The sequence below is a fragment of the Panthera leo genome, chromosome C2 (genome assembly GCF_018350215.1).
Source record: "Panthera leo isolate Ple1 chromosome C2, P.leo_Ple1_pat1.1, whole genome shotgun sequence".
NCBI lineage: Eukaryota > Metazoa > Chordata > Mammalia > Carnivora > Felidae > Panthera > Panthera leo.
Genome location: NC_056687.1, coordinates 121,696,301 through 121,720,384, shown reverse-complemented (window position 1 = coordinate 121,720,384; position 24,084 = coordinate 121,696,301). Strand labels below are relative to the sequence as shown.

The 24,084-nt window shown below is 41.0% G+C and overlaps 1 protein-coding gene across 2 annotated transcripts in view; it reads left to right on the top strand.

Moving 5' to 3' along the window:
* The first annotated feature begins 5,204 nt into the window (after positions 1–5,204).
* The window catches only part of RASA2 (RAS p21 protein activator 2), a 122,205-nt gene continuing 103,325 nt past the window's right edge, over positions 5,205–24,084 (top strand). For both annotated transcript variants that reach the window (XM_042955823.1, XM_042955822.1), the window contains exon 1: positions 5,205–5,368. In XM_042955823.1, coding sequence (XP_042811757.1) covers positions 5,236–5,368 — 133 coding nt within the window. In that variant the 5' untranslated portion in view covers positions 5,205–5,235. The remainder of the gene's footprint in view (positions 5,369–24,084) is intronic.

Genomic DNA, 24,084 nt, shown 5'->3' with positions numbered 1-24,084 from the left:
CTGTAGGTGCCTTCTCACATCCTAATATGAGAGATCAGACCCCCTTGCAGGATCTGCAAGAGTCTGGGAGACCCGTTCTGTGGGCTAGTTTTATCATCTCCCACTCTGACCTGGAGCACAAAGAGGACAGAAAAGTCTTACAGGACTTTTGGACCAGACTGAATCAGTTCAAATCCCAGATATCCTATTTACTAGCTGGCTGACCTGCAGAAGTCTTTTAACCTTTCTGAGATCAGAAAATAAGAATCTATAAAATAGGAATAACAACAACAAAACCAACCATAAACAATATCAACCCACACGAAGAGTCTGGCACTCTTAGTTCCTGGGTTTTGTCTGAGGGTGGAGATACTTTTCAGAGAAGACCCCTTGGGCTTGCATTGTTGTGTTTCTATCTTCATTGATGTTTTCCCACCCTGAGCTTTGCTTCAAGAAGGGGCTTTGGACCAGCTCTGTAGCCAGCTCCTTTCTAGTTCCTTCTAATTTCCTTTCTTCTTCCTCAGAGTTTAGAACACAAAAGCATCATTTACCCAACCACCACCCCAGTGGGCTCTGATGGCACTGGGGAGGGGACTGAAAGGTGACATCAATCTCCAACCTGCCATGAGTACAGCCAGATGGGTGTTCAGTCCCAACCTGCCTCATTGACCACTATATGCCAGCCAGGTGAGAGAGAGAGAGAGAGTTCTTGGTCATGAGAGTCTGTAACTACATCTTCAGTGTATGAAAATCAACTGAGCCATGACCTCAGGTCCTCTAGCTTGATTCTTACCAACCCTGTGGAACATGTCTCCAGGGTCCACAGTGAAACGACAAATCTGCCTACACAAATATAGAAATTTCTCAAGTACGTACAGAGTAGCAAATGAAACAAGTACATGATTGCCCAACTTTTCCAATGTTCTTCTCAGACCTACTGATTAATCAGTCAAAATTGACAGGAGAAGTGCAGTGGAGGTGGAGTGGATATGCCACCAAGTTCAAAAGGAGGGAGGCTGAGAGTCTGAAGTCAGACTGGCCTAAAGGCATAGACTATCCCATGCTCCAAAATTCAGGCCTTCAGTGTCCCCTAGGAACTGAGCAAATGTGAAAATATTTTTAATGCAGGAGCTAGAGGCTTTAGGATAAAGACTTGTCCATATTTTTGGACCTACCCTTGTTATAGCCCTGTTTGGTTTTAAGGTAAAATGTTAAAGGTATATTTTGAATATTTTGCAAATGACCCTGAATATTTAACCTTTCCCTTCACCTTCCACTTGTCCAACTTTATTTTATTTTATTTTTTTAAGTGCTTATTGGGTTTAGAGGCTGCTGGTACAGTGCAACTGAGTGCATAATGCTTAATATACAAACAGCACTCTAACGAGAGAAGTGAGGAAATCAAATCATGAATGATCAAAAGAACTTGCCTTCCCACCAGCCTACCGGAAACAGTTATGCCTCATGAGTGTACAGACCGATGAGAATGATCTACATTTAAATATTTCAAAGCAAGCACGTGTTTCTTCCCCGACTCGCCGGAAAGAAGGTGATTAATAACTCAGGACCAGGAGATACCCCTCATACTGTCATGTGATAGATTGGTGGGCGCTGATTCAAACCAATGCTGTGTAACTGACAAGTTCTGAAATTAGTTTCTAGTTCCCAGATATATTCTTATTAAGAAGCAATGGAGTTTTCCTACCTCAGCCACCATGAAGCAAGCCAGTTTGTGGGTGAAAATGACTGAATGGGTTAAAAGCTGGTGAAGAAATAGGAAAAGACATAGCAGTGAATGGTTGCTCATCAGAATGGAGGGGGTAGAGATAGGAGTGACAGCCTTTAAACACATTCATTAATAATTTGAGGAAGGAAGTGAAGTGCAAGTTTGTATATGATGCAATATTGTTCCAGTTACAAAACATCATGAAGAAATGAGAGGAACTCTAGATGAATTTAAAACACAATGTAAGGGCAATAAAGGGAGGGAGATGGGATGGCCTTCTTGTAATTTACTGTGACTAAATCTTATTAATCTTTACAAAACTTTATTTCCTGAATATTTTACATTAAGGAAACACTGGGGCACCAGGGTGGCTCAGTCAGGCAAGCCGACCCTATCCGATCAACTCGGGTCACGATCTCACAGTTTGTGGGTTCGAGCCCTGCATGCGGCTCTGCACTGACAGCTCAGAGCCTGAAGCCTGCTTTGGATTCTGTGTCTGCCTCTCTCTCTGCCCCTCCCCTGCTCGCACTCTGTCTTTTTCTCTCTCTCAAAAAATAAATGATAAACATAAAAAAAAAAGTGGTTAAAAAAAAAAAGAAGGAAACACTAACTCTGCTAAAGATTTCTGCAGAGCAGGCCAGTATCAGTAAAAGAATGTTAACCTCCTCAAATGTTTATTCAGAATTAGAATAGTTAGGAATGATTTCAGATGGAGGAAAAATGGAGATTCTGGGTTTTAGTGAAACAGTATGATAATTCTGAAATTTGCAACAGGAAGACTGGAGGAAAAAAGTGGAGTTTCACTTCATGTAAAATTGTTTTTCATACCTTTAGTAACAACTTAATAATAGAGTTATGGACTTGGAGTTAAACTAGTGAAAAAGAAGAGAAATGAGGAGAATCTGGTACAGATATGGAGATTTTAGTTTACTTTTTTCAGATATTGATATTTTGAAGAAAGGAACAAACCTTTAAACACTAGCTTTCTAGACTCCTATTAGAGTTTCCCATTCTATTTTAATCATTTGGACAGGTATGATAATGAAAAATAAATAGAAAACAGAATTTTCTAAACAGGAAAACTTAAGGTCTGCAGGGTGGAAAAAGTAAGTGAACTAATATGATTCACTCCATTCATTCAACAGATATTTATTAAGGGGGTTAGCAACAATTCTAGAAGAAGAGATAAACAAGTACACAGATATATACTACTATGCAGAAAACGACCAAGAACCTCTGTCTATGACAGAGACAGATGAATGAGGCAGCATTTGGAAAGGCTGGAGGAAGGTCAGTCCTAAGACTGGTGGGAAAAGTGGCTCAGTGTGGCCAGAGAGATATAAGGGGTTAGGGGAGTTAGATAGGCTGGGTCCAAGCTCACCCCTGAACCACTGCCTGAGAAATTTCAACTTTATTTTCTAGCTGTTTATAGCACCCTTCACAACTGTGGCGTAGCTTGCTGGCTGGCTGAATGGATGAATGAAGCCAGTGAGGGTTTTTTGAGCAGACGAAGTGATGAACTCCAATTTTTGCTTTAGGAAGATTAATTTAAGTGGTATGTGTAGGAGGGATGGAAAAGATGGAATACCTATTAGAAGAGTTCCAGTCAAGAGCATGAGGCAACATTTACTGAGTTAATCCTACCACGTGCCCAGAATTCCACTAGATGCTTCACACACATACTCTTAATAATTATTTAATCCTGACAGTAACGCTTTGAAGAAGGAAGAGTAAGTAGAGCATTCCCAGGCTCAGAAAGGTTGAGTAATTTGCTCAATGTCTCACAGGTAAAAGTGGTAGAACTAGGCTCCAACCCAAGTCTGTCTGCCTCAGAAGCTCATGCCTTTTAAAAAACAGAACAAAGCAAAACAAAAACAAAAACCCGATAACATGTTGACACTGCTCAAGTGAGGATGGATTTAACTAGTACAACGACAGGGAATGGAAAGGAAAGAAGAGAGAGAAGAGATGTATATATTGGCAGAATCAGAAGGATGTGGCGGCTGAAAACAGTATGGGGACAAGGGATTTAAAAAGTGGTCAAAGTTTCTAGCCCAGACAACAGCCCGTTTGAAAAGGAAGCTAGGGAATTAAGTTTTGGACTTATTGTTTGACAGGACAGCAAAACATCCAAAGAAGAGGCGGTAGGTTCACTTTCTCCAACGAGTGTAAAAATCACTGAGCGATCACCCACAACACCCATGTGGAACCAGCAGCATCACTCCTCATCAACAGATGCATACTAAAGGTCCTGGCTGTCCAGGCTTTGCACAAGTGACTTCTACCCCCTTGGCACATTTGTGCCTCTCCTCCCTCATCTCCAGTTCACCCCTCAGTGCATTTCCCAGGAAGGCCTTCCCTGACCCTCCAGTTTCCTCATCTTAGTTCTTTTCTCCAGTGCCTCAGCCCTTTTCTGTGTCTCCCAGACTGAACTGTTGGAGGGCTGGGACTCCCCGAGGCTATCATTTTGTCTGACCCTCAAAAAATATTTGTTGACAGACTGAATGATTCCTATTGTTGCCCTAGAAAGGAACTATTAAGGAACCTGCCCTATTAAGTCACAGTTTCTTTCTTCCTAGGGCAGTGCAGTTAACAACCTCAAGACCAGGAAATCATCTTCCTGACCTCATACCAGGGTATTATTCATGCAGTTTACTCACTGTAAAGAGTTCCCTTGAAATAAAGCTAACTAGTCAAAGATTTACTAATGTCCTATGTCAATCAACTTTTTAGCCAGCCCATTCATGGGGGGGGGGGTGGGGGAGGAGGGAAGGGATGGGACCTGACCCTACTTGGCTGTTTCCAAAACACAAAAAGTGGTGGTAAAAGCTTCAGAATTTTTCTATGGGAGGATCTCAGGCGCCGCTCTCATTTTGCAATTGGGGGCTCTGGTCTTTTTTTTTTTTTTTTTTTTTTTTTAATCAGCTTTTGCAGGGCAGTGTTTTTACTTAAAAGCAAAGATTTATGTGTGTGGCGGTGTGGCTTGTGGGTAAGGGGGCGTGTGGATGTTACTGGGGGAATACACCTCTTGGCTCTTCTTGAATAAGGTAGTTTTGAGGTCCTCCCAACCATCAAATTCCTTTCTGTTCTCTTTCCACGGGGAGTTCCCCTGAGCTGTAGCAGCGGTGGAAGCCCGTTCGTGGTAGGGAGCCTAATTTCCAGGAGGATTTGGGGATCTCGAGAGGGCCGGGGTCGTCTCTCAGCGGGGTTTCAAAGCTGCTCAGAGCCACAGCTAGGAGCCACACTTGTCCGGCGCCTGGGCTTTTATGGGGCAAAGAGCCGGCAAGCCAAGCCAGGAGTTGGGTCCGCGCCCGAGCGGCCCGGGTTCGGGGCAAGCGTGGGGGGGGGGGCACAGACAGCGACCGCAGGAACCGGGTGGGGCGGGGGCGGGGCAGCGGCGGGGCGGGGCGAGCCAGGCCGAGGCCCGGGGGCGGGGCCAGGCGCGCGACTCGCCCTAGCCTAGGCCGCCGTTGGGCTCCGCCTCGCGGGCTACGCAGGCGGTGGGGCTGCGGCACGGGCCGGGCGGCACCATGGCGGCGGCGGCGCCTGCTGCTGCGGCGGCTTCTTCCGAGGCGCCGGCGACGAGTGGGACGGCTGAGCCCGAGGCCGGGGACGAGGACAGTCGCGAGGTCCGAGTGCTGCAGAGCCTGCGGGGCAAGATCTGTAAGCGGGGGCAGGGCTGAGGGGACCCACCCGCCGGCGGCGGGAGCCGCCGTGGGGCTGAGGGGGCGGCGGGCGCGCGGGGGGTGGCGGCGCCGAGCCGCGCTGGGATCGCGGGGCGGAGAGGGGACCTGGGCGGGCGGGGGCCGGGGCCCGCGCCGGGACCGGCCGAGGCGCGTGGGGAGGGCCGGCACGGGTGAGGCTGGAAGGGGGGTGTGTTGGGGGAGGCGTAGCCTCGACGGGGCGGCGTGGGCCGGGGCTGCCCGGGTCGGGAGGGAGTGGAGAGCCGAGAATTTGCAAGGAGGGGGGCGCCCGGCGCGGCGCCGGCGTGAGGGGCTCGGCTTTGGGGCGCGGCCTGGACGTGGGGACGCCCCAGCCGGGGGCGTGGGCCGGGGGCGTGAGGAGTTTCCGGCCGCCCAGGGACGCAGGCCTCCGGGCGGTGCGGGCGCCGGGGAGCTGCCCCGAGGTGGGAGCCCAGCGGTAATTACGGGAGGCGCGGCCGGAGGAGGAGGAGGACGAGGACGAGGAGGAGGAGAAGGAGGGCGGGGAAGTGGGGCTGGCCCGAGGGGAGGGGGCTGCCTGCCTCCTGGGCTCTGGAGCTTTTGCGAGGTTGAAAAAGGCGCCCTGAGCTTGAGGAGACAGGCCGCCCTGGGACTCGGGTGGCCGCCGCTCGGGGTGTTCGCGAATGAGCGCGCCGGGAGGGGCTCGGGCCGGACACCTGTACTAGCCCCACCTCGCTGCGGCGGGGACTTGGATCGAGAGACAGCGTGACTGACAGGGACTTAAGACAGGATGTAGTGGCTTCCTGTGAGCAGGTCTCAAAACAGTCATCCAGCCCGCACTTAACCCACTTAATTCCTTTCCTTCTCATGCATTTAATTGGTACTTTTGTGAGCGAGCCACACTGGTTGGCTTAATAACAAAATTTTTGCTCACAAGCTCTAAGCGTTGCTGTAGACCATTTGAATTCAGCCATTTGGACATTTATTTTTTAAAAGTGACTCTGGCGTCGATTGCCAATTTTTTCACAGTAGTTTATTCAGAGGAAACGTTCCCCCCCCCCCTTTTTTTTTTTTGCTATTTGTGAGATCTATCAGTAAAACTTATTTTTGCTTTTGTCAAAAATCAGCTTTATTTTCGTTGTTCAGTATTCTCAGATTGGAAACGTGCTTCATCTTTCATGTAAATAACCCTTAGTTCTGAGGAGTACTTTTTACTTTGTAAGAAGAAAATCGAATTGCAATAAAATGGCTAACAATACTCTTTGTTGCACGAGATGTAAAATTTTCCTCTTCCTGGATAGTGATATTAATAATTGAGCTTGGATTCTCCCCCTTTTTTCAAGTTGCGCCTCTTTTCAAGTACTGGTATGTTATTAAATCTCCGAGGCAGACATATTAACTTTTCTCATCTTTTCCCAGAAGTGGTCATGGGTAATTTGAGATCTTGAGTACAGTTCTTAAAACCTAGAAAATGACATCAGAGAAATAGATCTTGTCTATATCTATGTTCCCAATATTAAAATTACTTTCTGGGGTATAAATTCTGTTCAAAATTCAGATTAAGTCTTATACTTAATATTCACATACATCTAATTTTTTAACACTTGGGAAAACTGTAAACGGGCCAGAGTTCCCCCCTTGATATAATTTTCCAAACTTTACCACTTTTACATTTCAGTGTCACTTGATGGTAGGCACTGTCCATTGGAGCCTCACTGATTTACATAGTTGCAGGTTATGCCATGGAACTACATATACACTTCTTGGAATTGAGAGTTAGGGTTGGGCTGTTTCCAGAAGGACTTATCTGCTCTGCACTTTCACCTGCTCCATAGCAAAACTATCACAGTAGGAGATATCATTATGAGTGAAACTTGGACCTACAAATACAAAATTACAACTTTGTTTCTGTGGCTTAGAGCAACCCCACTACCCAGATTTGAAGATTGATCAGCTGGGAGTGACATTACCACTTTAACCATAATGGAAATATTGTAACTGTTACCTCAGTCAGTTTCTTACTTTTGGAATTGCTTGGTGTATAGGTCAGGTCACTGAGTGTCTGCTTTTTAGAAAAAATGTATTAGGATACGTATACATGAAGCTTCTCCCCACCTTCCTCTCTTATTTTTTTTGCCGTTCTTTTAAAGGCCAGTATAGTCCAGAGTTGGTTGACCTTCACAACCCTGTGAAGAGATGCTGTTTTCTGTTTTCCTGAAACTGACATGTGGGTTTTACAGCGTGGGGGCTGGGGGGCTAGAGGAATCATTAGCAGGTGCTAAAGTCACAGGGACGGGATGGTGGTACATCTGACAATGAAGCTTGGGGGTGTAGGTAACCATGTCACCTTTTCCTTTTCACCATCCTGGGAGACCTCAGAGGAAAGCCTGATAGTGCCCAGTAGACTGGAGATTTGCTGCCAGATTCTAGATTGCTGTTTGAGAGCCTCAGATCTGGAGAGTTAGAGCTCTGTAGGGCTCAAAGTGAGCCTCAAAGGAACATCCTTTTTCCTAGACTGAGGTAGGACTCTTCAACCCCAAATCCTACCAGCAAAAAAGTGAGGATGAATTGGTTTATATATTCTTTTCTTTTCTTTCTTTCTTTCTTTCTTTCTTTCTTTCTTTTTTTTTTTTTTTTGTTTATTGTTATTTATTTTGAGAGAGACAGAGAGGGAGGGGCAGAGAGAGAGGGAGAGAGAATCCCAAGCAGGCACTGCTCTGTCAGTGCAGAGGTGGACGCAGGGCTCAATCTCATGAATTGTGAGACTATGACCTGAGCCGAAATCAAGAGTCACATGCTTAACCAACTATGCCACCCAGGCACCCTGAATTCTATATCTTTAAAGTTCTGGAGGTAATAGTCTACAGTTTCATTTAAGGGTTGTATTCTAATATTTGTTAATTTTTCCATATCCTTCACAAGGTGAAATAACCAGATCCAGGGATTGGAAACCCATTTTGTGGTCAGTTTCAATCAACTGACACTAGCAAATCCAGTGTTGCTAATTGAATTTTGTTTTCTGTGCTGATCCCCAATACCCTGAAGTCATTTTAGTGCTCTAGGAAGCCATAGAAGTTCCAAATGGTCAACTTCTTTAATATTCAACAGGTAGGCATGATTGTTGGAAGTCCCGGAGCTGTCATATGAACCCTTGATAAAGGAAATTAAGGTAGTCCAGACTCCGTCCTTTGTATGAACTGGCATGCAGTGAGTGGCAGGTATGCTTAGTATCTGAAGCACCTTTGCATTGCATCCCCTCCCCCCCCAAACAAAACAAAACAAAACAAACTACCCTACACACAAGCCAAAGAGGGGGATTGGATCTTTCTTCTTAATATTTAATTTATTTATTTTATAGCTTTTGTGGTTTTTTTTAAAGTTTATTTTTTATAAAGTTTATTTTTTTGAGAGAAAAAAAATGAGTGAGTGGGGGAGGGGCAGAGAGCGAGGGAGAGAGAGAATCCCAAGAAAGCTCTGGGTTGTCAACATGGAGCCCACCTCAGGGCCCAGTCCCACAAACCATGAGATCTTGATCTGAGCCAAAATCAAGAGTCCAATGCTTAACCAACTGAGCCACCCGGGTGCCCCTGGAGCTTTCTTCTTTTTCTTCTTCTTTTTTTTTTATTTATTTTTTATTTTTTTTAATGTTTATTTATTTTTGAGAGAGAGAGAGAGCATGAGCAGGGGAGGGGCAGAGAGAGAGAGAGAGACAGACAGACAGACAGACAGAAGCCAAAGCAGGCTCCAGGGTCCCAGCCGTCAGCATGGAGCCCAACGCGGGGCTCAAACCCACAAACAGCGAGATCATGACCTGAGCCGAAGTCGGATGCCCAACCAACTGAGCCACCCAGGCACCCCAAGGAGCTTTCTTCTTTATACTTTCGGGTTTCTTGCTATTATTTCATGATGTCTCCCTTTTTGGCTATACTTTTTGTTAAGTTCTCATCCAATTAAATCAGCTTATAAAATCAGAATGTAAAAATGTTGATGAAAGAGCCCATGCCACCTCGGTCGTGGGTTTACCTGTTCTAGGGATACCAGATTGATAAAAGAGAACTGAATCTGATGATTTGTGTGAATATTGAGATGTGCAGTACAGTGCCAGATCTGCGGAATCATGACAAGTCCCAGAACTCAGTTGGTCTCCCTGGTGTCTCCAGATGAAGAATGATGTAGGACTCTTTGGCAAAGTAGGATCTGTGGGATCTGGTTAAGTGCTTTAGTTTAGAGGCTTGTCCAGGTTAGCTTTAATTTGAATCTTAATTTCTAACTTTTATTAACCTTTTTGTGCCTTTATATTCTTGCATGTATAATGGGTATAATAAAAACACCTATCTCACAAGATTGATTAGAGGGCTAAATAAATCTTCTCCAGTCATTTCCTCCTTCCTCTCAGCCCTGGAGGGAGCTCTGTCAGCCCTGGACCATCTTTTGGGAAGGAGTAAGTAGATAGAAATTAGTCTTTATCTAATATTCTTGTCGACATTTAGCATTTTCTGTACAAAGCTGATTAAACTCAGCGGGCATGTACTGTATTCTGTTTCACACATTGATTATTACTAATGTGACTTTAGGCAGCTCACTTACCTTTGAGCTTATCTTCCTCATCTTTAAAATGGCGAGTGATGCTTCATCACTAGCCATTTTATATATGTTGTTCTGCCTAGAAGTGTTTTTCTCCTTTCCTCCACCCCATATTTATGTCAGGGAACTTCTACACATCCTTCAAAACCCTGCTCCATGTGATCTCCTGACCAAAGCCTTGTTTGGGGCACCACCACCCCCATCCCTGGAGAGAAGGTGTTGGGCCCCTGTACTGGTTGGGAATTGTAATTCCTTGTCCATTTTCTTATTCTAGCACATTTTGTAGAAATTGTTTGTTTCCCCATTAGACTACGAGCTCTTCCAGTATAGAATTCATTCTTTATTTTTTTTAAACTATCCCACTGTCAGCATAATAGGCCTTTAGAAAATGCCCTACTTCTCACCACACTGTCCTGAGGAGGATTTGAGATACTAGATGTGAAACTGTTCTGTAAATTTTACACATAAACTAGGAGATGATAGTATTGTTAAATGAAAACTACATGAGTCTGTGACAGGAAGTTCATCCCTTTCAAAATCACAGTGCCAACTGAGCTTATGTTTGAACTGATGCCAAAGTTGCCTCATTAGGAAAAGGATTAAATTTTTCTAAATGCTCTGAGTGCTGATTATTAGGAGATTTGAATATTGTTACTTGACTGTACTCCATGAATATTGTTACTAATTGGCCCCGAGCCTGGAAAAAAAAAATGTCATAATCATATTTTATACAGTAAATATTTTTATTTGTTGTGGAAGGTTTGAATTTTTTGGTAATAAGGTATTTTATTGATCATGCAATAGAATTAAGAGGGAGAGATTAAAAAGAGTTTATTCATGCTAAGAATGTATTATTGTTAGATATTTCAAATGAGATGTTATTTAGTAAATTAATAGAGGCAAAGATTACTACAAGATTTGTTCATACTATGCATTCATTGTCAAAATTTGAAATGAGATGATGAGTTATTTAGGATCGAGGAAGAATCCATCTTTCAGATGGATAGAAATGAGAGAAAAGGGTTCTTTGTAAAAGTTCACAGAGCAGTCTGCTAATCATTTGCTGTGAGAAAGACAGGAGGTAAACCTCAATGAGTTCATAGAGTTTTTGTTGTGTTTTTTAATGTTTTTTTTTTTAACTTAGAACTCTTTGAATAGCCTCTAAGAGACTGGAACTAATATAGCTGAAATAAAAGTATCATTTTATCCTTTTATCTTAGATACCAATCCTGTTCCCTTTTTAATGTGCTTTATGAAATTATTTGACAATAATATCAAATTACATGTTTTATGAAGTTCTGTATGATGTTTTGAGAGCTGCTAACAGTTTTGTTGTGTAGTCATCAATTAACGTAAACTAAGACACTTTATATTAAGAATTTTTTATGATATGTCTTTGGTTTTGTATGTTATTTCAGTCATCAAAAATCACTAGCTAAAATAATATGCTTTATAACATTATACCAATGTACATGCAAACATCAATGAACAGTAATTGACAAATTTGTTATTGTGAGCTTGGCTCTAAGAATATCACTAATGACAGAATGACTTTGGGCAAATTCTTTAACTTTGCCAACTCCTTATTTTTTCACTTGTAAAATGAGAGGTTTGGATGTGGTCTTTAAAATCCCTTCTAGCACTAATCTTTGTTGCTTTTTAAATTGAACCATTTGCTTTAAGACACTACATCAGATACTTTTATTTTAATATTTAAGTATTTTTCATATACCTATTTTGCATAAGATGCACTGTTTGAGACATTTGTCTAAGATTTAATGGATACACTTATTTGAATCTTTAAAAAAAATTTTTTTTAGAGAGATAGAGTGCACAAATTGAGGAGAGAGATTGGCAGAAGGAAGGGAGAGAGAGAAACTTAAGCAGGCCCCATGTTCAGCACAATATTTTTACTAATTGGTCCTGAGCCTGGAAAAGAAAAGTCTCATAATCATACTTTATACAGTAAATTTGTTTATTAGCCATGGAAGGTTTGAAATTTTAGTAGTAAAAATTCAATTTTTGGTGGGGCTCAATCCCATAACCTTGGGATCATGACCTGAGCTGAAATCAAGAGTGGGACACTCAACCGACTGGGCCACCCAGGCACCCTGAAAAAACTTGTTTTTAAAGATTCAAACAGTCTTGGGGTGCCTGGGTGGCCCAGTCGGTTGAGCATCAGACTTCGGCTTAGGTCATGATCTCGGTTCGTGAGTTGTTTTTTTTTTTGTTTTTTTTGTTTTTTTTTGAGAGAGAGACAGAGCGTGAGTGGGCAAGGGACAGAGAGAGTGGGGGACACAGAATCCAAAGCAGGCTCCAGGCTTTGAGCTGTCAGCACTGAGCCTGACGTGGGGCTCGAACTCACAAACGACGAGATCATGACCTGGGCCGAGGTGGGACCCTTAGCCAACTGAGCCATCTAGGCTCCCCTTCATGGTTTGTGAGTTCTAGCCCTCTGCAGAGCCTGGTTTGGATCCTCTGTCCCCCTCTCTCTCTGCCCCTCCCCCACTCACGCTCTTTCTCAAAAATAAATACACGTTTAAAACAAAATTTAAAAAAAAGGTTCAAACTATCTTGGGGCGCCGTGATCCTAGGGTCGTGGGATCCATGCTGAGCACAGAGCCTGCTTAAGACTCTCTCCCTCTCCACCCTCCCCCCACCTCGTGCAAACTTGCTCTCTCTCTCTCTAAAATAATAATAATAGCAATACATAAATAAATAAATAAAAAGTTTTTTCTGTGACTGCTAATTTATTTAGCAGTATGTAATATCTGAATGTCCATTAGGGCATTAGCCCCCTAGTGTGTGGATTGAGCCTAGGCTGTGAATGGGATGAAAAAGCCCTTACTAGTTTATCCTACAGTCTATACTAAACAATGGTTGTTTTTAGATGCCTGTATTCTTAGAGAATTATAGAAGCTTAGAGCTGGAATGTAGGGAACATATTGTGTCCCCTCATTTTACAAACGAAGAACTTGACACTCATATACTCCAGGTGTTAACACAGTTAATGCCTATGCCTTTTCGGCACTAGTCCATTACTATCAAAGTTCTTTCTGAAATGGTAGGTGGAATGAATTCATCATTAGTATGAATGTTGTGAATGTACTCCATTTAATAGATGAGGACTACACTGCGTATCTAGTAATATATCCAGAAGTAGTAATACATTTTCACTGTGGCATCTACACGCTCTCATCTGTTGCTTCCTGAGAACTTTGTGAAGTGATTAGGATTAGTGGTGAAACTATGCTTGTGACCTAGATGGAGATTGAGCCTGGATGTTTACCTATTTGTGTCATGTTGTAACTCAGCTGGTTTCAGTTCTGACTGCCCATCAGTGTCACCTGTCAACTTAAATTCTGATGCTCAGGCTCTACTCCATACCTACTGAATCAGAATTTCTTGGTTGGTACTGGGACATTTCTGAGTTTGAAATGTTCCCTAGGGAGTGATAATGGGTCGCTGGGATGGTGAACCTCTCCTTTTGCCAGTTGAACAGACTAGCCACAAACTACCTGAATGTTAGCAACCTGCTTTGCATGACTATTTAAAGGGTACCAATAGAAAGTTTAGTGTGATCACGGGGAGGTTTTAATTTGTTTGATTATTTCTTTAAAAAGATGCATTTATTTGCTTGATTAGATAATACACATACCTGGTACAAAACTGAAAAGGTACAAAGGAGTATCCATTGAAAAGGAAGTTTCCTTACTTCTGTTGCCCCTAGCGATTCCCTCTCCAGAAGCAAGCATTACCAGTTTCTTGTGCCGCTTACAGAGATTAAGTATTTACAAACATAAATATATGAATATTAACCTCATGCAAATTGTAGCAAAATATATACATTGTCTGCATCTTGCTTTTTTATTTCTTACACTTGCCAATAGTAGCTTGGAGATCTGTCATATCCATAAGAATGGGGAGCTGCCTCTTTTATTTAACAGCTGCATGATATGGCATCATCTGGGTATACCAGTCCCCTATTGATGGACGTGTAGGTTGTTTCCAGTCTTTGCTATTACAAAGAGTACTGCAGTAAATCACTTAGTTATGTAATTTTATTTGTGTGTGTGTTTTTAATTTGTAATGTTTATTTACTTTATGAGAGAGAGAGAGAGAGACAGAGGTGTGAGCGGGATAGGGGCAGAGAGAGAGGGAGACACAGAATCCAAAGCAGGGGCCAGGCTCCGAGCTTTCAGCACAGAGCCCTATGCGGGGCTCGAACCCATGGACTGTGAGATCACCACCTGAGCCGAAGTCAGATGCTTAACTAACTAAGCCACCCAGGTGCCCCTGTAGTTATGTCATTTTAAATATGAGTACTTGTGTCTGTGGGATAAATTCCTAGATGTTACATTGATGAACTGGGGGGCGCCTGACTCAGTCGGTTAAACCTCTGGCTTCGGCTCAGGTCATGATGTTATGGGTTATGAGTTCAAGCCCTGCATCAGACTTTCTGCTGTCAGCACAGAGCTGCTTTAGATCCTTCGTCTCCCTCTCTCTCTCTGCCGCTCCCACTCAAAAAAAAAAAAAAAAAAAAAAAAAAAAAAAAGAATGAATGAATTGGTATATGTATTTTTATTTGGAAAGACAATGCCATATTGCTTTCCATAGTAACTACAGCAATTTATGCTCCCACTAGCAATGAATGAATGCCTATTTCTTTAGTCACATAGAGTATATTTTAAAACTTCTTGATCTTTACTGGTCTCTTAAGATGGAAAGGAACATCTGATTTGTAGTTTTAATTTGCACTTCTAAATGAGGTTGAGGATCTCTTCATATTTTTAAGAGTCTTAAAAAAATTTTTTTAGAGAAAGAGCAAGCACACACGAGCAGGGGGAGAGGGGCAGAAGGAGAGAGAGAGGGTGAGAGTGAGAATCTTAAGCAGGCTCCATGCCCAGTACGGATGTGGGGCTTGATCCCACAACCCTGGGATCATGACCTGAGTTGAAACCAAGAGATAGACGCTGAACTGACTGAGCCACCCAGGTGCACCCCTTTTTTAAGAGAGGAGAGAGAGAATTTTTTAAAATTGTTTTTAAATGTTTATTCTTAGAGAGAGAGAGCATGAGCAAGGGAGGGGCAGAGAGAGGGAGACAGAATCTGAAGCAGGCTCCAGGCTCTGAGCTGTCAGCACAGAGCCTCACGCAGGGCTTGAACTCACGAACCACGAGATCATGACCTGAGCTAAGTCCGAAGCTTAACCGACTGAGCCACCCAGGCACCCTGAGAGAGAGAATGTTAAGCAGGCTCCATGCCCAGCGCAGAACCCAGTGATGCAGGGCTCAATCTCACGATGCAGAGATTATGACCTGAGCCGAAATCAGGAGTTGGACACTTAACCAACTGAGCTACCCAGGTGCCCCATTGAGAGCCATTTTTATTTCCCTTTTTTGGTGAACTTGTTTATTTTGCTTGTCCTTTTTTCTACTGGATTATCAGTCTTCTTACTGATTTGTGGGAATGCTTTGTGCAGTAAGGGAAAGATGTTTAAAAATTTAGATGTTTTGGCTGATGCCTGCATTTATTCTTGAGAAGTTGATTGTGAGATCCCGTGAGGGCAGTCAGTTGTTGGTTTCATGTACTTATATAATTTCTGATACGAGAAGAGAGATGGAAAAATAACTTTTTGGGAAAAAGTAAGTAAAGATTTATAAACAAGAATTAAGAGACAAAGAATAGATTGGGAGAAAATATTTGCAGGAAATCCTACAGACAAAAAGAAAATACTTATCTAAGACTTACTTTGTGTCAGGTACTATTTTAAAGCCCTTTAAGCATATCAAATAATTAGTCCATATGGTAACTCTGTAACATTCATTATCCACATTTTACAGATGAGGAAACTGAGGCATAGAATAACTAAACTGAGTAACTTAACCCAGATCAGACCAGTGAGTGGTGGAGCTGTCATTCAAACTGGGCAGGCTGGCTCTAGAGTCCATCCTGTTGCTCCTGTCCTGCTCTGCTCTACTGCCTCTCTATTTGTTAGTGTCCAGAATATATAAAAAGTTCATATGGATTTTAAACAGGAAAAGGGCATTAGAAAAATAAAAGATATGAATAGACATTTTATAGAAAGAGATTTAAAAAAAAGGCCAGTAAACATAAGAAAATACCGGTAAGATTTAACAATAGTTAATCAGGGGAATGCAAATTTTTAAAAGCTATCAGTTTGTGAAAACAAAAGCTTGTTAATTTCAGTATTTGGTGGGGGTTTAGGCAAATAGATAACTTTCCTCACTGTTGCTGTGAATTTAAATGGATGAAGTAATGTTGGAGAGCATTTTGGCAATATCTGTTAAAAATCTAAATGTATATTTCCTATGTATTTCTACTGCATATCTACCGTACAGAAACACTTGGACATTTGCAAAAGAGGCATATACAAAGGTGTTTCATGTTGCCGTGTTGGTAAAACAAAACAACTAGAGACAACTTAAGTGTCCATTGTAGGAAAATGGCTAAATAAAATGTTAATATACATATTCTATAGCAGCTAAAAAGAATGAGGTGTATCTAGAGTATGAAAGGAAAAAACTTCAAGATGTATTGTTGAGTGAAAAAAGCAAGTTGTTAGAGTGATATGTTTTTTTCTAGTGTACCTGGGAAAATGTACAGAAAGAGGTTTGCAAGGATGTACAACATTGGTTGTATCAGTGGTGGCCAAAGGGGATTAGCTTTACTTACAGTGGTTTAATTTTCTACATAAAACTTTATGTATTATGTATTATCTGTGTTATGAAAAATGACTTTGTATAAAAATTTGATACAATATTAGTCCTCAGCTGCTAGAGCCTTTCTTGCTCTACTTTTGAAGACTATCCTATCTACAAAATTAAGGGTAGCCAAATGTTAAGCTTGGTAACATTTTGAGTGCACTTACAAGTAAAGTCTACTTTTCTGTCAAGTTTTTTGGTAACTTTTAATTTTTATATAATTTCAAACAAAAATTTGCAGGAGCAATATAGTGAATTACCATATACTTTGCTTGTTTTCTCCAATTGTGTTAAAAAAGTTGACTTTTAAAAATTTCTGTTTTGTTTCAGAGGAGTGAGATAAAAAGAATAATTTTCATCCTTTAAAATATTACAACATTTGTGTGAGTGGTGCAGAACCTCTTAGTTTTGAATTTGAACAATTTTGTATACAATTTTCTTAGTGGGTAGGGGAAAGTGAACTAATGTTTTTTTATTATATTTACTCTTTTCCAGGTACTATGTAAGTATACTTGCAAATTATTTCATTTAATCCAAATTCATGAAAAAGATTGCATGCTGACAAAACGGTTATATATGCTTAGAGTTTATTTATTTATTTTTTAAAAATTTTTTAACGTTTATTTATTTTTGAGACAGAGAGAGACAGAGCATGAGCGGGAGAGGGTCAGAGGGAGGGAGACACAGAATCCGAAACAGGCTCGAGGCTCTGAGCTGTCAGCACAGAGCCCGACGTGGGGCTCGAACTCACGGGCTGTGAGATCATGACCTGAGCCGAAGTCGGCCGCCCAACCGACTGAGCCACCCAGGCGCCCCTATGCTTAGAGTTTAAAGAGGCAGAGCCAGGTTTTCAAGTCTGTAAGTTACCAAAGTTGCTGCTGTCCATTTATGTCTACCAATTTGCCTGTCAGATGGTATATTGGAAAGAACTGGTGAATATATTTCTGTTGTCAAGAAGTTGATAATTATCCCTAAATTGGTTATGGTCTAATGTGATGGATATTCAATAAAATTAGAATGTTGGAATGCTATAAAAATTTATCTTTAGTACTGTTTAGGGGATTTACCAAAAAAAAAAAAAATGTTACTCTTCTGTCTGCCTGACAGTGCTCATGTTGTGCTTTGTCTCTGCTCGTAAATGGTTCTCCTAGAACAAACACACACGCACACACATGCACACACTTGTAGGTATACATTTGTAGGTGCAGCTTATTTATATCTTTTTTTTTTAAACTACTAGATCATAATGAGTCCCATTTTGGTCCCCAGGATGCCGTTACCAGTAATAGCTACCAGACTTGCTCAACTTCATGAAGATTGGCCTATCTTGGAGAGATTCCTACCATATGTGCTTCATGGTTTGGTTTGCTTGAGAAAGGGGCTACAGGGAGCTTAGGGATCAGCACACGTTCAAAAGTGAAACCTGAAGTGGGCAAGACAAACCACAGGAAGATCCTGCCCGCAGCTTGGTGACGTATCTGTAGAACCCGTGGACGCTTCCTGGCAGTACCTTGCGAAACTTGCCTTTTTATGTACAGTAGTTTCCTAACTTCTTGTTCTGGACTAAGCTTCAGTGAGAGGTGATTAATATGATAGTAATATAGATAACTGTATGATAATTATCATGCATATGACTTGTGTAAAACAAGAGGCCCCTAATTATATTCTTTAGACTTTCCCACTGAGGAGTTACATCTTACCTACTAGAACATTTTTGAGGAGTTGCCCTGGAGTTTATGCTTTAACTTTGACTTTATGCCTTCTCAAGATTTTACTTACATATTGTTGGTGTTTTATAGCCACAGAACAGTTCTTTGCTCACAGAGTCTAGGCTAACCCTCTATGAACTATGCTGGATTCCTGGAGTCCTTTGCTCATTCAAGGGCTTGCTCAGAGGCACATTGATGATTACACAGTACCTTATTTTCATAATGGAAAAGGAGTGCAGTGTTAGTGAAACTATTATTCCTGATTTCTTTAACCTTCCAGGTTCCATGTTAATATTACAGTGCCTATTCTTAAGCAGAATAGATACCTGTTAGGAATTGTGGAGTCTGTTGGTTTTTTAGGATTATCAGTTAAATGAGTTTATAGAATCTAAGGTTCTATATTTAAAAAAATTTTTTTAATGTTTATTCTTGAGAGAGACAGAGACAGAGTGTGAGTGGGGGAGGGTCAGAGAGAGAGGAGACACAGAATCTGAAGCAGGCTCCAGGCTCTGAGCTGTCAGCACAGAGCCTGACGCGGGGCTCAAACTCACCAACTGTGGGATCATGACCTGAGCTGAAGTCGGATGCTTAACCGACTGAGCCACCTAGGTGCCCCTAAGGTTCTATATTTTAAAGATAATTTATCATTTACTGGGAGTGAGAAAAACTGCTTGACAATCCAGGTTTTTGATAATGTTAACTTATGCGTTGAAAAACCTGACCCTACTTAGTAGTCCAGCAGTCACCATTGTCTGTTGGTATCATTTCTCAACCTGTGCTTGAATAATATCACAAGTGTATAACTTTCCAGCGGTGCTTTCAAGGTGACAAGGAGGGAAATTGCAGCTACATAACTTTTCTCGGCAGTTTTTAGGCACCTCCCCCGCTTTTTGTTATCATACACCTACGGCAATCTGACATACTTTGTAGAGGATGAATAAGAGACTCTTTGGAAGGTCATGTGTGATTATGGCAGTTCTTCTCATGTAAGACTTCTTTGTTGTATACGAAGTATTTATTAGATGTGCAGAAACCAGATGAATAATAAATGGTAAAGTAGCATGTTGAAAGCGTTGTTTTCTGCTACTTTTCTTGTAATCACCTAATCTCTCTGAGCCTCAGTTTCCTCTAATATAAATTGGAAATTATAGTTTTGCCAAGCTTTCAAAGAGGTTGTGAAAAGATTGGATGACTTGGGGTGTTGCCTGGCACAATGTGCGGTTAACTGGGCTATAACATAAACAATAGTGGTATTTGGTAAAGTATATTTTCATGGTTTTGTTGATGAACAGTTTATGTGTACCTTTTATTTTATTGCAGAAACTAAAATTGGACCTTATAAGAAAATTTGAAAGACCTTATGATATGTTAACATGTAGGATTATCTTATTGCATATAATTAAATGGCATAACACATTTTAATTTTACACTAAACTTGTCAACAGTGAGGCTGTGTATTTAAATGTCCATTCTTCACTTTTTTTGTTGTGAATGTACATGATAAAGTTTGCGTATTTTTTTCTTTTCCCCATCTAAAGTTCTAATGGTCTGTTCAGCTTGCTCTTCTTATTAGAACATCATATCCTGAGTCACTCAGGCCAAGTTCTGTGAATTATATCTCTGTAGTATTTCTTCCAGTTTTCTTTTCCTCCCATTGCTCTTTCAGTACCTTAGTTTAGGCCCTCTAACTGTCAGAGTAATTTTCCTGAAGCATAAAATCTGACCACACAGAAACCTTTAGTGTTCCTTGTTGCCTACTGAAGAAAGCTAAAACTTTTTAGCTTGGCATTTCAGATTCTGTTGATTCAACCTTTTCTTTACAGTCTTATCTCTGCTTATTCTACTTTCATCTCCCTTTATGCTTTAGCAAGTTTGTGCTATTCACTGCCTCCTTGAAGGTGCTGCTCTTGTTCCCCCCCTTCAGAACTTGTTTACATTGTGCCTTACTCCTGGAATGTTTTCCCTCCACCCCAATATCTGTATTTTGAAAAAAAAAAAAAAAAATCACTCATAAGATTGTGAGGTAATTTATATGAAGGCCCTTAAAAAACATCTGCTATGTGTAATGTGTATGTGTAATGTGTTAATTTATTCAGTAAATGGTAGTTACTATTATGATTTAGTTTTCCTTCCACCCTAAATAATCTTTATTTTAGGATCATCTGGTTTAGGACCCTGGCCCTTTGTAGTGTGTCTTAGGGATTAATCCCACTGGGATCTGTGTTTGTTCTTTGTAATCCCTTGAACTAGACTTGGATCTGTTGGTACCTGAGGGTAATTTCAGAAAGGAACAGCTTTCTCTATTCCTCTCAGCACTGCTGTGTTCAGGAAGATATTAAGAGTGAAAAGGAAAGACTAGGCTTTGGAATTTGATTTGTCAAATCACCTTTCCAGCCATGTAGCTGAATGTTTTTTGTTTTTGTTTGTTAATTTATAAAAAGGAACAGTAATGCTTACCTCTGAAGGTTGTTGTAAACATTAAATGAGATATTTGAGAAAATATTTAGCACTGTCTTGGAGGATCCAATTAGATAAATATTTGGCTTTTTTTCTTACTTATCCCAGTAGTGTCCTCCTCTAGGACACACAAACACATACAGACCTACAGGTATAAATGCATGCACACAGCCCCCTCAAACATACGCATAAGCACATATGTGCAAACTCAGTACATGTCTAGAAGCATATACAGCAGAATCTCTACCTGCCACCTTGGTATTTGGAATTCTAGTCTTAAGTAGAATTTGTATGGTAGGATCTGGTTACTGTCTGGTGACCTTTGTGTAGAACCAATGAATTTGTGCACAGAGAGTTGGTCATCTTTTTATTTTTGTTAATCTAAGTTACCAGTTTTGATTCCCAGTGGTATTTATCTTCTTGGTTTAAACTGTTTACTTTTTGCCATTGACTAAAAGCACCGTTCTTTTTTTTTTTTTTCCTACAAAATATTTACTTGTCTCCTGCTTCCTTCAGGTATTTATGCAGAAGTTACCTTCTCAGTGGAACCTTCCACCCTGCCCCCCCCCCCACCATTTGTGTGGTGCTCATTCCTTCTTAACAGTTATTACATAACACATCCTCTTTACTTACTTATTTATTGTTTGTCCATTTGTGTTAGCTCAATGACAGTTTTATCTATTTTTCTCACTGTTGTATCTCTAGCATCTTAGTTATACATACTCAGTAAATATTTGAGTGTGTGAATTTCAGGATTGGTTTGTTTTCAATGTGATATCTGTGTTAACACTGTAAAGATTCTTGTATTTAGTGCTTTTGATAACTGTATACAGGAAACTTTTTTTTAACTTTTAGAGCAATTGACATAGATCAACTTGTATCAACTGGAAAAAAGATAAATGCAATTTTATAATTTGTGATGGGATAGTAGAACCTCCTTTTGCCTATGGTAAATTGTAAACACACACACACACACACGCACGCACGCACACTCATACTTATTCAGTAGATATTTGATTATCTATTATAAGCTAAGCATGGTGCTAAGAACTGGTGCCTTCCCTTAAGTTTGTAGTTTGGTGGAAAGATACATAGTAGTTTCCTTTGCTGGTTCCTTCTCATCTCCACTAAAAATGGTTGGAAGGCTTTAAGGCTCAGTCTTCAAATCTCCTTTCTTTCCTATCCATATTTAATCTCCTTGTGATCTTGTATAGTCTTGTGGTTTTATAATTATTATGTACTTGCTGATAATTCTCAAGTTTTACTCCAGCCAGGACTTTTCTGTCCTCTTGACATTTGCACTTTGATGTGTAATAGGCATCTCAGATTTAATATGCCCAGGAAAAACTCTTGATATCCCTCTTCTAATAAGAGGCTCCTCCTTCTGGAAGTGGCATCTCTGTTCACCCAGCTGTTCAGGCTGAAACTCTAAGAGGTCTTCCTTAACCCCTTTCCTCTCTTATACCCACATCCAAAATATAAAAAATCCTGTTGGCTCAATCTTCAAAATACATGCCCAGTTGACCACTTCTCTGCATGCCAGGTTTGCTCCCCTGGTCTAGATTATCTCTAATCAAGATCACTGCAGTAGTGACCTTGCTTGTCTCTACTTTCTTGCTTCCACCCTTTTCCCTCTGAAGTGATTCTTCTAAAACAAAAGTTAAATCATGCCATTCTTCTGCTTAGATCTTTCAGTAGCTTCCCATGTCACTCAGGAAAAACTCCAGACTTTCCATGGCCTACAAGACCCTATTTAATCTGCTTCCTCACCTCTACCTCATCTCTTACCATTTCCTCCCTCTTCCCACTTTGCTTATTGTTTTAGAGCCATACTTGCATCCTTGCTATTTCTTCAGTGTGCAAACTGTCCTTTCTAGGGCCTTGGCATATTTTATTCTTTCTGCCTATCCATCTCTTTCCCCAGATATCTATCTGCATGACTCATTCCCTCATTGACGTCATGCGGGTATCTGTTCAGATATCTTAATAGAGGGGCACCTGGGTGGCTCAGTTGGTTTAGCGTCCAACTTTGGCTCAGGTCATGATTTCATGGTTGGTGAGTTTGGGCCCTGTATCAGGCTCTGTACTGAGAGTGCAAAGCCTGCTTCAGATCCTCTGTCTCCCTCTCTCTCTGTCCCTCTCTCTTTGCCCCCTCCCACTTGTGCTTGCTGTCTTTCTCAAAAATAAACATTAAAAAAACCAATGTCTTAATAGAAAGGCCTTCCTTGATCCCTATATAAAGTAACATTGCTCTCCTCTCTCTCTTTATCTTTTGGGCCTGGCATTCCCTAAGTCTCTTACCCTACTTTGTTTTCTTCTATGGCAGTAAATATTATATACTTACTTAAGAGTTTATGATGTTTGTCTCCCCTGTTTAGATTGTACAATAGTTCCGTGTGGGCAGAGACCTACTTTTATTCTTTGTTCTATTTCCTGCATTTAAAAAAGTGCCTGGCATGTTGTAGGTAAATTTTATTTGTTGAATGAAGTGCAACAAGTGCAATACAATATGATCATTGTAGTTGAAATACATATAAGATGCAATAGGAAATAGAGGAAAGAGTGACATGACTAGGTAGGAATTGAGGGAAGAATTTACAAACAGAGGTACCTTTAAGCAGAGCTTTTTGGAGGAAAAAAAAAACCAGGTATGAGCATTCCATATAATGAAAATAGCATTGCAGATAAAGGCATGAGAGAACACTGTGTGTTCAAGGAACCGAAAGTAGAGTACTGTTGGAGCATAACAGTAAGTAGATGAGGCCAAACATGTAGTAGACAGTGGTACACCATTAAGGATCTTTATGCCAAAGGAATTTTAGATTTTTATCCTGCAAGAAGGGCAGTGGTAGGTAGTGTGGAATCATTGAAGACTTTTGAGAAAGGGGAATGCTTTGTATATTAAAAAGGCAACTGTGTGAAGGATGGAGATCTAAGCTAAACTCAGCATTTAACATATATATGATGTTGCAAGATATGTGTGATGCAGAGAGACCATGACTATCACATGAATGGGCAACAGGCTATTTCATTTTATGGTTGGATAAAACCACTGATGTGTATTGTGAAGGTTCATTTCTTGGCATACTTGCAGTACATCTGTGAGGGAGAAGAAATGCCCACTGGAGGATTAGACTATCAGTTATGAATTCAACAAGAAATGATGTTACAGAAGAAAAGATGTTGTGCTTGAAGGCCAGCTTTCTTTCTTAATAGAGGAACAGTTGTTTTGTCAATAATGT